General features: G+C 37.5%; 1 protein-coding gene across 1 annotated transcript in view; it reads right to left on the reverse strand.

The window, feature by feature from the left end:
- The window catches only part of EYS (eyes shut homolog), a 1,042,686-nt gene that overhangs the window by 52,804 nt on the left and 977,648 nt on the right, over positions 1-12,234 (reverse strand). The window contains exon 44 of the mRNA XM_068937477.1: positions 1,103-1,285. Coding sequence (XP_068793578.1) covers positions 1,103-1,285 — 183 coding nt within the window. The remainder of the gene's footprint in view (positions 1-1,102; positions 1,286-12,234) is intronic.

Here is a 12,234-nt window from a genome sequence, read left to right on the forward strand (position 1 = left end):
TATGCCAGTCTGCCACAGTGGGGTGCTGTGCAGAGCTACCTAAGGTACTATTAAAGTCTTATTGCAAGCATTGCAATTAGACCAATATATACTGCTCCTCAGCTACCTTAATCAGATCAAGTTGAATGCTTTGCTATACAGTTTCTCGCACAACTTATTCATAGCTAGCTTGAGTTAACTGCATTGAATGATGTCAGATTGATGCAACCAAAATGGTATACTGCTAAAAATGCTAGAGAATGCTAGTGACCTGCCTACTTGACAAATTTTAGCACTTTACTCCCACAGGAAGATAAGCTACTGTAATTATAGCATGGTTCTTTAATTAGACTGTAAGCAAAGCCACAAAGGTCAGGATGAGGCTAACTGAAAGTGTGGAAAGTTTGGCTAATACTAGTAGAGCTCTCCTGCAGTTTCGGTTTTCCAGACATTTTTGTTTCTTGCAACTGAGTTGCATTATCTTGACCTTAAACGCAGTTTAATTCTAATTCTAGAAGGGTCTAATATTTTACATATATAACACAGAATCCAATTTTTGCTGTCATAGTGCCACTCAGTGCTGAGATTCCTGTGGGCCATGGAAGTGCAACTACTGTGACAACCACAGTAGTTCCTGGCTGGTTCTACGGCAGGTCAGTTGAGGTCACAGGAAACATGAGCAGGTGGCTGTGGCACACTGGATGGATGGAGGGGCAGACGCATGGATGGATGGGTGGATTTCCCAACAAAGTAAATATCAGTGGAAGAAGATTTGAGGCCATACCACTGGGCACCAAATAAATGTAATCAATAATGAAATCTATGTTTGCAACTGAAAAGAGAATCTTAATCCTCTAGTTTCCATATATTTTGTTCAGAAATCTGCTACCTGAATCATCATACTTACTGCTTATTCTAATCACTGTAAGCAGTAATATTCCTCTTTTATGATAAAAACATTTACAGAATCTGATTACAAAGCAATAAAGAATTGAAGAGATTACTTTCCTCCAAATGAGATTATGTCATAAAAAGAATCCACAGAAACCTACGTACATTTTCATCCTGGTGGGCTGTAAATATTTGAAAGCTTGTAAATACAGATAATAATAATAAAACTTACCTTGGCCTTTCTGTCCAGTGAAAAATATCAAGTTATCTTGTAAAGCTGAACGGTGGTTTATCAACTGAAATTTCAAGCGGAATTCATAGTAGAAGGTGATATTTGGGATTGTAGAATAAGCTAGGAATGAAGTATAGCCAAAGACGTCTGTGCCACTGAAACTAGGCTGGCTAATACTAACAGCTGCATTAAAAAAAATAAAAGAAAGAAATTGTTAGGCCAAATCCTTTAACATATATATTTGCAGGTTCTTCTTAACTATCCAGTTTAGAGCTTAAAGACTAATCAATAATGCTAATAGCTTGATAGGCTGTAATATCTGACACACATTCAGATGTAGTTTGCCTTTCCTCTGATTATAACCACTTCACTTCTCAGCTTCTGTAAACAGGCCTCTTTTTCAACAGCATTATTAGCAACTACTGCCATCACCTGGTCTCTAGATAGTATTGTGAAACATAGAAGTACTCAAAGCTCAGATAGACAAAAGCATTATTTGCTGTATCATCTGAACTGTGTGAATATTCAGAAACCAAACGCACAAAAATGTGTTATTTATGGTACTGATAAATTATTTAACCTTTAAGCATTGAGACTCAATTTAATAAAACAACTAAAACAACTTTGCCAAGTAAATACTCCTGCTTCCTCTAAAACTGTGAAGGCTACATGCGAGTAGTTCATTCAAACACCTACTGCTTTTGTGCCACAGAAGTTTATGCTGAGAGAGACTGTGGGATTAAAAAGTAAATGAAAATGCAGATCTACGCACATATCTGTTCTGGTAAACAGTTACTAGTGCTAAGCATCACACAGCCCAAGGACTGCCTGCTGGAGCCAAGCAGCCAGGCTGCTGTGAATTGCTGTAGTTAAATTCTCAGAGCAGAGATAACATAATATTCATATCAACAATATGGTTTAGTGAAAACCAGGACAGAGAGGAGGAACAGCTGAGTAAAGCTGAATCCTGGAAAGCTGGGTATGAAGCTAGATTTAAGACTCTTGAGTACTTATTTCCCACTGAACTGAGCAGCAAATACGGCTGGATCAAGCTTTACTACCGCAGGAAGTACGACGTATCGGGGAGGAAGGAAAACATTGCTGCAACATGCACAGAATAGATTGGGCAGTGCTAATGAAGAATTATAATCTTCCCCAAGTAAATTTATGTTTGCCTAAGTACCTTTAAATATGTGGCTCTAGATACTTATACACTGGGAAAAAGAATCAAATGTAATTTTGCAAATGATATCACCATCTCTAGTTTGTGGAATCTGTTTCTACATCTGCAGCCTGGGAAATGTGCTACATTGCCACTGAAGTGGCAGACATTGCCTTAGTATCTGGACTTGACAAAAGGTACAGATGTAGACTCTGACAAACCTTTTATAGCAAGGACTGGGAATCTGCAGCAGGACAGAGTGTACCAGCCCATCTATTAACCAGTGTTTCACTCATATAGCACATTATGCCTTGTTCTGTGATCTGAAACGGCAGCCAAGAAATTTCCATATGAAATGGTGGTTTTGTCCTAATTACAAGAAACTGACAAACAGTTTGTTCTTCTCAGCCTAGTCAGATTGAATGTAACCTCAAGTCTCAGACCTTTATGAGTCATGTGGATTGCAAGAGAAACACAAGTCTCCCATTTTTAGATTTGTTGTTGGCTGTAGTCCCCTAGTATTCCCTCAGATTACCTCCAAATGTCTGAGTTATGCTCATGTTTTGCATTTTCGGCCTCTCAGGAAGCTATGACAGTCAGGTAGCACCTTTAAAAGTATTTTATGTATTTTTTTATTTAATATAACACACAACTATTTAAATATATTAAATATAATATGAATAAATATTAACACTTAAGAGAGAACAATATCTTAAAATAAAGGAGGCCTTTATTTATGTTTTCTTTTCCTGCTTCACTTTACCTGGGAAAGGTGAATTCTATCAGGTACCTCCAGAGAGCCTCATGATTTGGTTCTCTGACAGAGATTGCTGGCGAGCCTATTCGTGACCAGTTATTTTTTAATGGTAAATCATTCTTGATCAAACCTGTCTTGAGGTCTCTAATTCTCAACTGGACAAAACAGTTCTATCACTTTTTCAGTGATAAAACAGTTCTATCACAGGATGAAATATGCCATTGTCTCAGCTGTTTCCTTAAGGAGCTATTTTCCTGCCAATCTATTTGCTCCCTTCAGCCCTCCCTATAAAGACAGATTTGAACATTCACAGAGGCATGTCTGACAAAGCAATCTACAACAGTAGGACCCGGTCAGAGGGGAGAAACTACTCCCACTGACTGGTCCTACACAGAAAATTGTTGCGTATCAGTATTCTTGGACTACTGCGTATCAATTTCAATTTCATCGCAGTTTTGGCATGTCCTAGAACAAAGGGTTCAAAGGTTCTGAATTTGAATTCTTACTGACAACCAAAAACGTATCTCTTAAGTTATGTGAGCAAGGATAGTTATGGCTGACAAGCTGGGTGCAGCAAATTCTGGGCTATGGGGTCCTTGATACTCCAGGACTCACCTTTTCTGCTGTGTGTTTCCTTACGTAACATTATGATAGATTTATTGGGTGGAGGTTTTGTTGGAGTTGTTTTGATACTCGAATCCTTACTACTTATTTTAAAACTTTACATTATTTAAAATCAGCAATTTTACTTAAATCAAGGGGGGTGTGGTCAGTGTTTTAAGAAGGCCCAAGTGGGAACTGGCCTTAATAAAAAAAATATGGAATCCAGAATGGAGCCTAGTAAATTGTTGTCATAGGAAGTTGCTGTCATTTGACTCCAGGGTTTAAATATACATGGCTTGTGATGCTCCTCACAGTACCGAAAGGGCTGAACCTGTCTTAGAGTGTGGTTTCTCCTACTGTTTCTTCCTGCTTTTAAGATATAGTCTAAGAAAATAGTCTTGAGAGAAAACCTATGAGGCAAAATTGATCATGGAGTTTTTTACCATGAATAAAGAAACAAATGGAACAGAAGGGTAAGCAGTTTCATTCAAAATGTTAATATCAGTAAATACGAGCATACTCAGGGTCATGTATATTCTATCTGATCACCTGTTGGATGTCAAAATGTTGATAGACACTATCAAGCAGGTCTAAAATACTTTTCAGAGATACCAGTTTAGAATCTGGTAGACACCCCAGTGACAGGCAACGTTTGGTGTAGTGACATGTTTGGAACAATAATGTGCAAAGAGAGAAGACGAGACTGAAGCAGATACACTAGAGAATAGCAAAATGTGACAAATTGCTTAAGAGTTTCTAAAGGCAGGACAGCTATTTTTGAGAGCAGCCTAAACAAATGACCTATTTCCATGATCTTTAACATGGATACACCTTGAATGCGTATCTATGTAAAGGGAAGGAAACTCCTGCCTTTGCTCTCCAAAATGATAAACATACTGGTTCAGACTTAATTTTACAAACCTTGTAATTTTACCCGTACTTACCAGAACTGAGTACAAGATGTGCACTTTGCTTGCAAAGATCTCCACAGGAGTAAAGTTTACACACAATCACACTTTGTGCTCAGTCACGCAAATTCCGGTATCTAATAATTGTTTGCAATATTGCAATACAATACATTTTATTTCACACTATCATTTAATAAATGTTAGGTATAATCTTTATTTCACACTTATTTTTGTTTTATTCTATATTAATTTACTATAAGAAGCAGGTATATCTAGGGCCTAAGCCTCCTGCCTGTTAGAAGCAATTTGCAAAGTTTGGGTGGGAGTCATCTGACCAAAGGAGGGTATCTGTCACGTAGATGTCTGCGTAAGAGCTGATAATCCTAGGCTCCACTTCAAGTCAGCAGAAAAAAATAAGCACTTTTAGGGAACAGTTGCTTTCACCTAAAATACATACCTTATAGAAGCCATGTGAACAGTGTCCTAAAATGCTTATTTGACCCTACTGGATGCAAAAGCAGCCTTGGTTGGATTACAGACATTACAGACAGCTAAAGTTAGGTGGGATGAAGCCTACCTATGCTATATCCTGCAGCTACTTCACTATCTGCGTATTCTTTCACTGTCTCTGGTCTCCATCGCCACAAAAATTGAATGTTTTAGAAATTCTGAAAACAGTCTCTGTGAAGTAAACATTTTTTTCTGGTTTTAAAGAATAGAAACTTTAGGGCACTCAGAAGCTAAATTATTTGCCCAAAGTTACACACAAAGTCTGAAGTGGATTGCAGAACTGACTATACATCTCTAAACTCCAGGCTGGAGCACAATAACGACAATTTTTGCAAACTGAGATATTCATTTCTTATCTATGGGTGTCTGAGCACAACAAAACCTTTCAAAACCTCTTACAAGAAGCATTTTTCATAAATAATTTACATTCCTGACTTCTTGAGTTTTAACTCTCAGGCCTTTATGGTCTTTTCTTCCAGTTCTAACTGTGCTTTTTGCTGGGGCCATGAATTACATTCATTAACACACCCAGCTTATCTTACAAAAGGTATTATGTATTATTTTGGTTCACTTCACTGTTCTCTCCTCAGTGTTGAAACATTGTTTCTCACACCTAGTAAAAATCCTAGTAAAAGCTAGGAACACACAGTAAGTGTTTGTAAACAGTACTCCCTGTGGTGAGCTCTGGAGGGAAAATTATATGTACAAATGTCAAATGTTAACTATTCCTGAGTCAAAAGCTTACATTTCTGGCTAATCCAATATATCTAGCTTGGTATGATATTTATTCTGCATTTTATCTGTTTCTGGACTGTAGCTTATAGACTTGATACCACATCCTTTATCATGATTCTTCTCTACTCTAAGCATTATTTATCAGCAGATCTTTTTCAATCATATCAAAAAGTTAAAGGTTATCAGTAAATGTACGTCAATATGAACATTTTTTAATAAAATATTTAAAGCTGACGGAGAGTACAGGGCACAGCTTGAGTGCATTGGGCTCCACAGTTACTTTCCATTTCCTGCCTAGACATTAGCTAAATCAGATTTCCACACTCTTCCTCTTTCAGCGTATAATCTGGAAACATAAAATGGACACAGAGAGGTGTCCCAATGGCTCTAATTAAGAACCATGTGAAAACATATTCTGAATTAACACTGTGCCTGAACCACACACAGCTCTGACAGTGTACCTGAAGCCTTTTTGTAAACTTTGTCCTTGGTCTTACTTGTCCTGTGCTTCTCTCTCAGTCCTGCTCCATTTATCATTGTCCTCTTCTGAATACGTAATAAGACATGAAATGTCCCATTGCCTTACAAATAAATAATGACAAATTATCCCATTATATTAATAGGCTAATATGGTTGACTACCTACTTCTCTAACATAACGTACATGCAACCAGAGGTGAGTATAAAAGTGGGAGGTAAAAAAAAGGCAAGTATAGATTGAAAAACAATTTTAACAAAGAGGATGCAATAAAGTGACAAAGAAGAAAGAGAACAACGGACCTTTGAATTTTCTCTTATGAGCTAAAATAAATGCTCCTTTCAGCATTCATTGTCAATACATCTGGGATCACAGGTTCACAATTCTTTCAAAAAACAAGATAGATGAAGGGGGATAAAAAGAGGTGAAGACTTCAGGCTACAGAATTGCAATCAGATAGCCACTTTATATTACAATCAACTAACTGTGAACAGTTATCAGCTCAGTGCTTTGGTCCAGGATGAGCAGCCATATACACTATGGGATAAGTATTAATCATTTCTCCTAAATACCAACTCACATATTTGCAAAAGCAGTATTGAAAAGAGAATAGATATTAGTGCCAAGCATTGTATTTCCCAGTCTTCCAAGCTGTACAAAAGTCTCCAGAAAAGTGTCCTTGGTCATCATGAAATTCTGCAGCCACTGCTTGTCTAACTGGTTTGCAGCATAGCTCTTAATAAACCAAAACTTGCTGTTGAACACAGAAATACTGATGAACAGATTGCAAAACCCTTTTCCTAGCTGAGTTTAGACATTTTGTTCTTAAAGCACCTAGTCTATTCCTGCTATTCAAAATTAAATGCTAACGTGCACACAGATCTCTGGTGCAAGGTTCAGGCAGGAACCTCTCTCTGTGCATTGATCTACATTACGAGGTATTAGACGGGGGGCTGCTGGATGACAGGTCAAGGGAGTATAACTTTCTGCTACAATTCCCCTGTCCTTTGTGCCCTTGAAAAAAGCAGTAGGATGGGAAAGACCTGGGGACCAACAGTGGAAATTAGATAGACGCTCTGCTGTACAGACAAATAATAAACATAGCATAACTTGGCAAAGAAAGCAAAGATGAGAGAGCTGAGCTGGCATTCAGTTTTCAAGTTCTGTGGATGCAAAAGTTCTATGTATGTAAAAGTTGTTCTCTTTCACAGGCAACCCACTTTCCCCACCAGAAACTTGGGGAAGTGCCAGAAGGAAAAGGTAAGGGGTGCTCCAGCTGCCAAGGTGTGCAGTACCAGCTGACAGTTCCAGGGTTCCAGAAAGACATCACAGCACTGCCCTAACCCCACCGTCTATACTGCTCTTTCCATTCTCTCCTAGCCAGAAGGCTGTGGGAAGCCTTCACTGAAAGAAAGAAAACATTTTTTTGTTAACTGGGGGTGCGGACAGAAACATTGCTGGTGACTACTCTAGGTTAATCTCTTCCAACGCTAGCCATGAATTAGGGCCTTACAAATGTTATTAGAACAAAATTGTCTAATTCCTCCCCCCAATAAACACTTAGGTATTCCTTTTGTTTGTCTTGTAGCATCAGTAGTTTTGGAGTCCGTGGGCCCTATTACCTTAGTTTATTTCCGTAACCACGAGGACTAGCAACTTTCATCTCTACGTTGAAGCCAAGATTCAATAGAATAAAAGTGATTCCACTGCTCAAAGATGGAAATATTAAACTGAATAAGTGGCAATACAGCAGTAATATGAAGTGTGTGTGCATTTCTGTGTATGGATGTGCATGTTTGTGTGTGTGAGTGCACATATGTGTCTGTTTTATGTAAGTTTTAAGACATTCCTCATTTTGGACAGAAGAGCAGGCAGAAGCTAGGACATTAAGGCCTGGCTAAATGTGAATGACCTAGAAAATAAATTATCTGAATAGGAATAACAGCAACCCCTGATCAGCATTTCCCAAACTCTTATCACTGACCAGAAGCCTTGTGATTATGCAGTTTTCTACGTAAGGAAATTGCCGTTGGGCATTTACTGTCACCAAACTGCTCCATTTAGTCTGCAGACCCAAACAACTCTGAAGGTGACATTGTGTGACAAACATAGCTTCACAGAAGCAATTTGTTTGCCAGCTGATTTTCATTCCAGAGTTTGGAGCAAGTGACTACTTCCACTCGAGCACTTTGAAATCAATTTAATACATGAGGGAATAAATGAGGGAATAAATCCTACAGAAAATGTACTGGACCCTTTGGATTGGCAAATATTACCGTAAGATGTTGCTCAAAAATGTGTCTCAATAAATATACTTACAAACAGTTGTGAACGCACAGTGTGGATGGTACTTTTTGGTATGTGTTCATCAAATAAAAGATCACACTTAGCAATCTATTTTATGTTGTCATATAGGTACCTTCACATAGCAAAGCTAAAACAAACACTTAAGTCTAAGACACTGCAATTTACACCGTTACTCATCTTAGCAATATATGTTCCTTTTCAAATCCTTCCCCTTCTTTCAAATTTTCCTTAGTGCTTGCAAGCTGCTTGCTCTTGATTCCAGGCTTCATAACATGTTACTTATTATGACCAACAACTTCCCAGAGGGCCCAGTTTCTAGTGTCATATGTAATAAAAAATAAGATTTTAGACCTCCAGGTGTTCACTTCATTCCTGGTGAATGAACCGTTTGTGCTTCCCTTCAGCATTTATAAGGTCATCAGAACTCAGCAGTAAAATGATGCCCTTATATTCACTCTTTATAATTTATATTTCACATATATCAGACTCCCTTGAGCTTAGATATTTCAAACATACTAGCCTTATATTTTACAGACCATATCAGTTTCTTTTGCCAAGGAGGAAATGCCTTCAAGTCTTACTTAGATAAGACTATTAAAAAAAGAAATAAAGGGGAAAAGGCTGATTACAGAGATGGTAGCAACTGAACAGTTCTTTTTTTTTTTTGAGGTACTAGAACAGTGTCCTGAACTCTGCTCATTTTGATGAGATACAACAATAATATTTTAGTAGTTTAAGATCATTAAAAATATTTCACATTTATTTCACGTTAACCTGAGGGATTTTGCTGTGTTTATACTCAAATGATTATAATGAAAATTCCCCTCTATTCTGAAAGAGTTAAAGTATGCTGATATATCTAGATCTTTAATAAAGTATGCTCATATGGATATATCTTTAATTGTTTAAGCTCAAACTTTCTCTTTGTTTGGGAGGGAGCATCACAAATTTTCACTTAGATCTTAAGAAATGAAAAATCTTTCCAGATCACAGGCAATTCTAATGTTAACCTAACCCTCACCTGTTTCCATAGTGAGCGGACAGCTTCCTGACAAACTTTTTTAAAGGTAGAAAAATCAAATATGTAGGAAGTATTTTAAAGAGCATCCTACAGAAAGAAATGTTCATAGCACTGTTGGAGAATGCACATTCACTCGATCTGAAATGGTGCTATTTGTAAGTCCTTTCATTCACCGGTGTGATCCTAAACAGTGGAGGAGAGAGATGCAGGCACTTCCATTTACAAGCCACAAGAAACACAAGCAACTTTTTTCTGACTTAAATGTGAAAGGCCACTAGGGCTTGGAACCTGGCTGCTTTTATACAACGCTCCCGAAAGGCCAGAGCTCAATAACTGGACTCAGTTTAAATAATCTAGATCCCTTCATATACAAGGGAAAAAAAAAATTAAGTCACTTCTGGGACTGAGTGCAGCTGCCTGCGTAGACATAGTCTCTATTCCAAATGCTTACACAACGATGACGTATATTATTAAATAATTTTCGGTTCCAATTTTATTAACTGGCCAAATTCTTGTTCCAGGCAAACCCCCAGAGTTGAAAGTCATGTGGGCATTTAATTCTTCAAATTAATAGGAACTAAATGCTCCTAAAACTGATGATGGAGACTAGAGCAAACAGAGGTGGAACTTGTAAACTACCAGAGCTCACATGAATCCTTCACTAAAGTACAGTCATTCTAATGACAGTAAGTAGCTGGTACAAGCAAAATATTCTTTGAACCATGCAACCCAAAACATTTAACAGCTGCCAGGGTATATTTACATTAAGAAGCTTGAAAGGAGCACAGTGATTTCTAGTAATTGCAATTCAGAGTTCATGTCTTCCCTTATTATCACTCTTCCCACCCATTGGTCCATTATACCTTAGCTATGTAGCTTCATGAGAGAGGTTTCAGTATTTAATGGTCTACTTGCAGTGATAGTAAAATTGTCATCTAGGGATAAAAGCAAGGAAAGATTTGTAACAAGAGGTAATGCATTTTATCATATATATTTGGAAAAATGGACATGCTTTTAGGAAGCTTTTCTTGGTATCTGAAACAGAAGTGTAACATAATTAAGATAAACTCAGAGCAATTTTTCCCAGCCTGCTTAGACTGCAATATGCTCCATCTGTTTCAGACCTGAAGAAAAGTCCTTGATAGTCCTAAGAGCTTGTCTGATTTTTTTCCACACTATGTAGGTTAGTCTAATAGAAGTTATTTTCTGTCCTTAAAGTTTTGCCGCATTTATCACTTGTAATACTTACAGTAGCCCTATAGTTTCCTAACTTTTAGAATGGTGTGCATACCATATCATTTTTAACTTGCCATGCCAAACTTTGTTATTAGTTAACAGCGATAACAGTTTTATTATCACTTCTTCTTACATATGTGCAGAGTCTGATGTTGTTCTCAGTGTGACATCAAATTCTTAACTGACGGCACTTAGAGCTCTGACATGGGGAAAAGCTGTAGCAAAATGGACCCATCTGTGGCTTTATTTTGCATTTTGTAACTAAACTGGCTGGTATGGGCAGCAACGCTGGCATAAAACCTGCAATTCTATGTGGTCATTTGCTATATTCATTTTATCAAATAATCGTTATAAGGTCTTGCATATTCCTTGGTGATGAAGACTGGCTATTGTTTGATATGCAACTTTCCTTTAGGAGAAAAGAGTTTTTCTTCTTCAGTGCCATTTCCGGCCCCAACTAGGATAGTACTTGTATATCTTAAAAAGGAGACTTGCTAAAAATAATTGCTTGACTTAAAATTTTATGAGCAATTTCTTTTTAATATATATATTATCTGGGCCACTCATTTTGTTGCAGTGCACAATTAAATTTGGCTTTTGTTTCTCATGTAATTTCCACTGTTCTACCATTGTAGTGAGGCAATCTATCATTATCTTCAAATGCCGCGCCAAATGTACTGCTTCAATGACGCTAGGGCTATCCTTAAGGCTGCACCCAGCGTTCACGGCACTGAGGCTCTGTTTCTTCTTTCCTTTTTTTAATATGACACAAAGACCTTTTGCAACTCATTTTAATTCTCAGTGCAATGTTCAGCTTAAGACAACCGCTATGTGTGCTCACTTTATTTACTCTTAAGACATAGTTCCCTAAAAGAATTGCTCATATTCTGATAATTCTTTAAGTTCTGGGCATATTGACCCTGGAAGATTTATATTCTGTCCTACTAAACTGCCTTTTTTCCCCCTTTTTCTTGCCTACAGTGAAGATCCAGATAGAGTTTCTGCTTTTCACTTAATGAAATTTCATCCTTGCTATCCTTTCAAGCCTTCAGCTTTGTCATCTAATCAAACCCACTAACTTGTGTATTTCTCTCAATTTAGACTACAGACAGCTAACTACAAAGAGCTGCAGAAGTGCTCTTAAAAAGAAGCACAACGTAAGGAATGATTAAGAAAACAACAGAGAATGAAACAGTAAAAAACTTCAAAATAACACTGTACAAAACAGTGGCATTCTCACACCTTGAATACTGCAGTCAGCTCTGGACCTCGTCTTAAAAATAATACAGTAGGCCGAAAAAGAACTGAGAAGAGCAACCTGGATAACTAAAGATGCAGCATGGCTAGTAGCCAAAAATGATTAAATGGACTTAGACTCTTCAAAAATGGTTTTGGGAGGAAAATAATGAGGATTTA

The sequence above is a fragment of the Struthio camelus genome, chromosome 3, assembly GCF_040807025.1.
Source record: "Struthio camelus isolate bStrCam1 chromosome 3, bStrCam1.hap1, whole genome shotgun sequence".
NCBI lineage: Eukaryota > Metazoa > Chordata > Aves > Struthioniformes > Struthionidae > Struthio > Struthio camelus.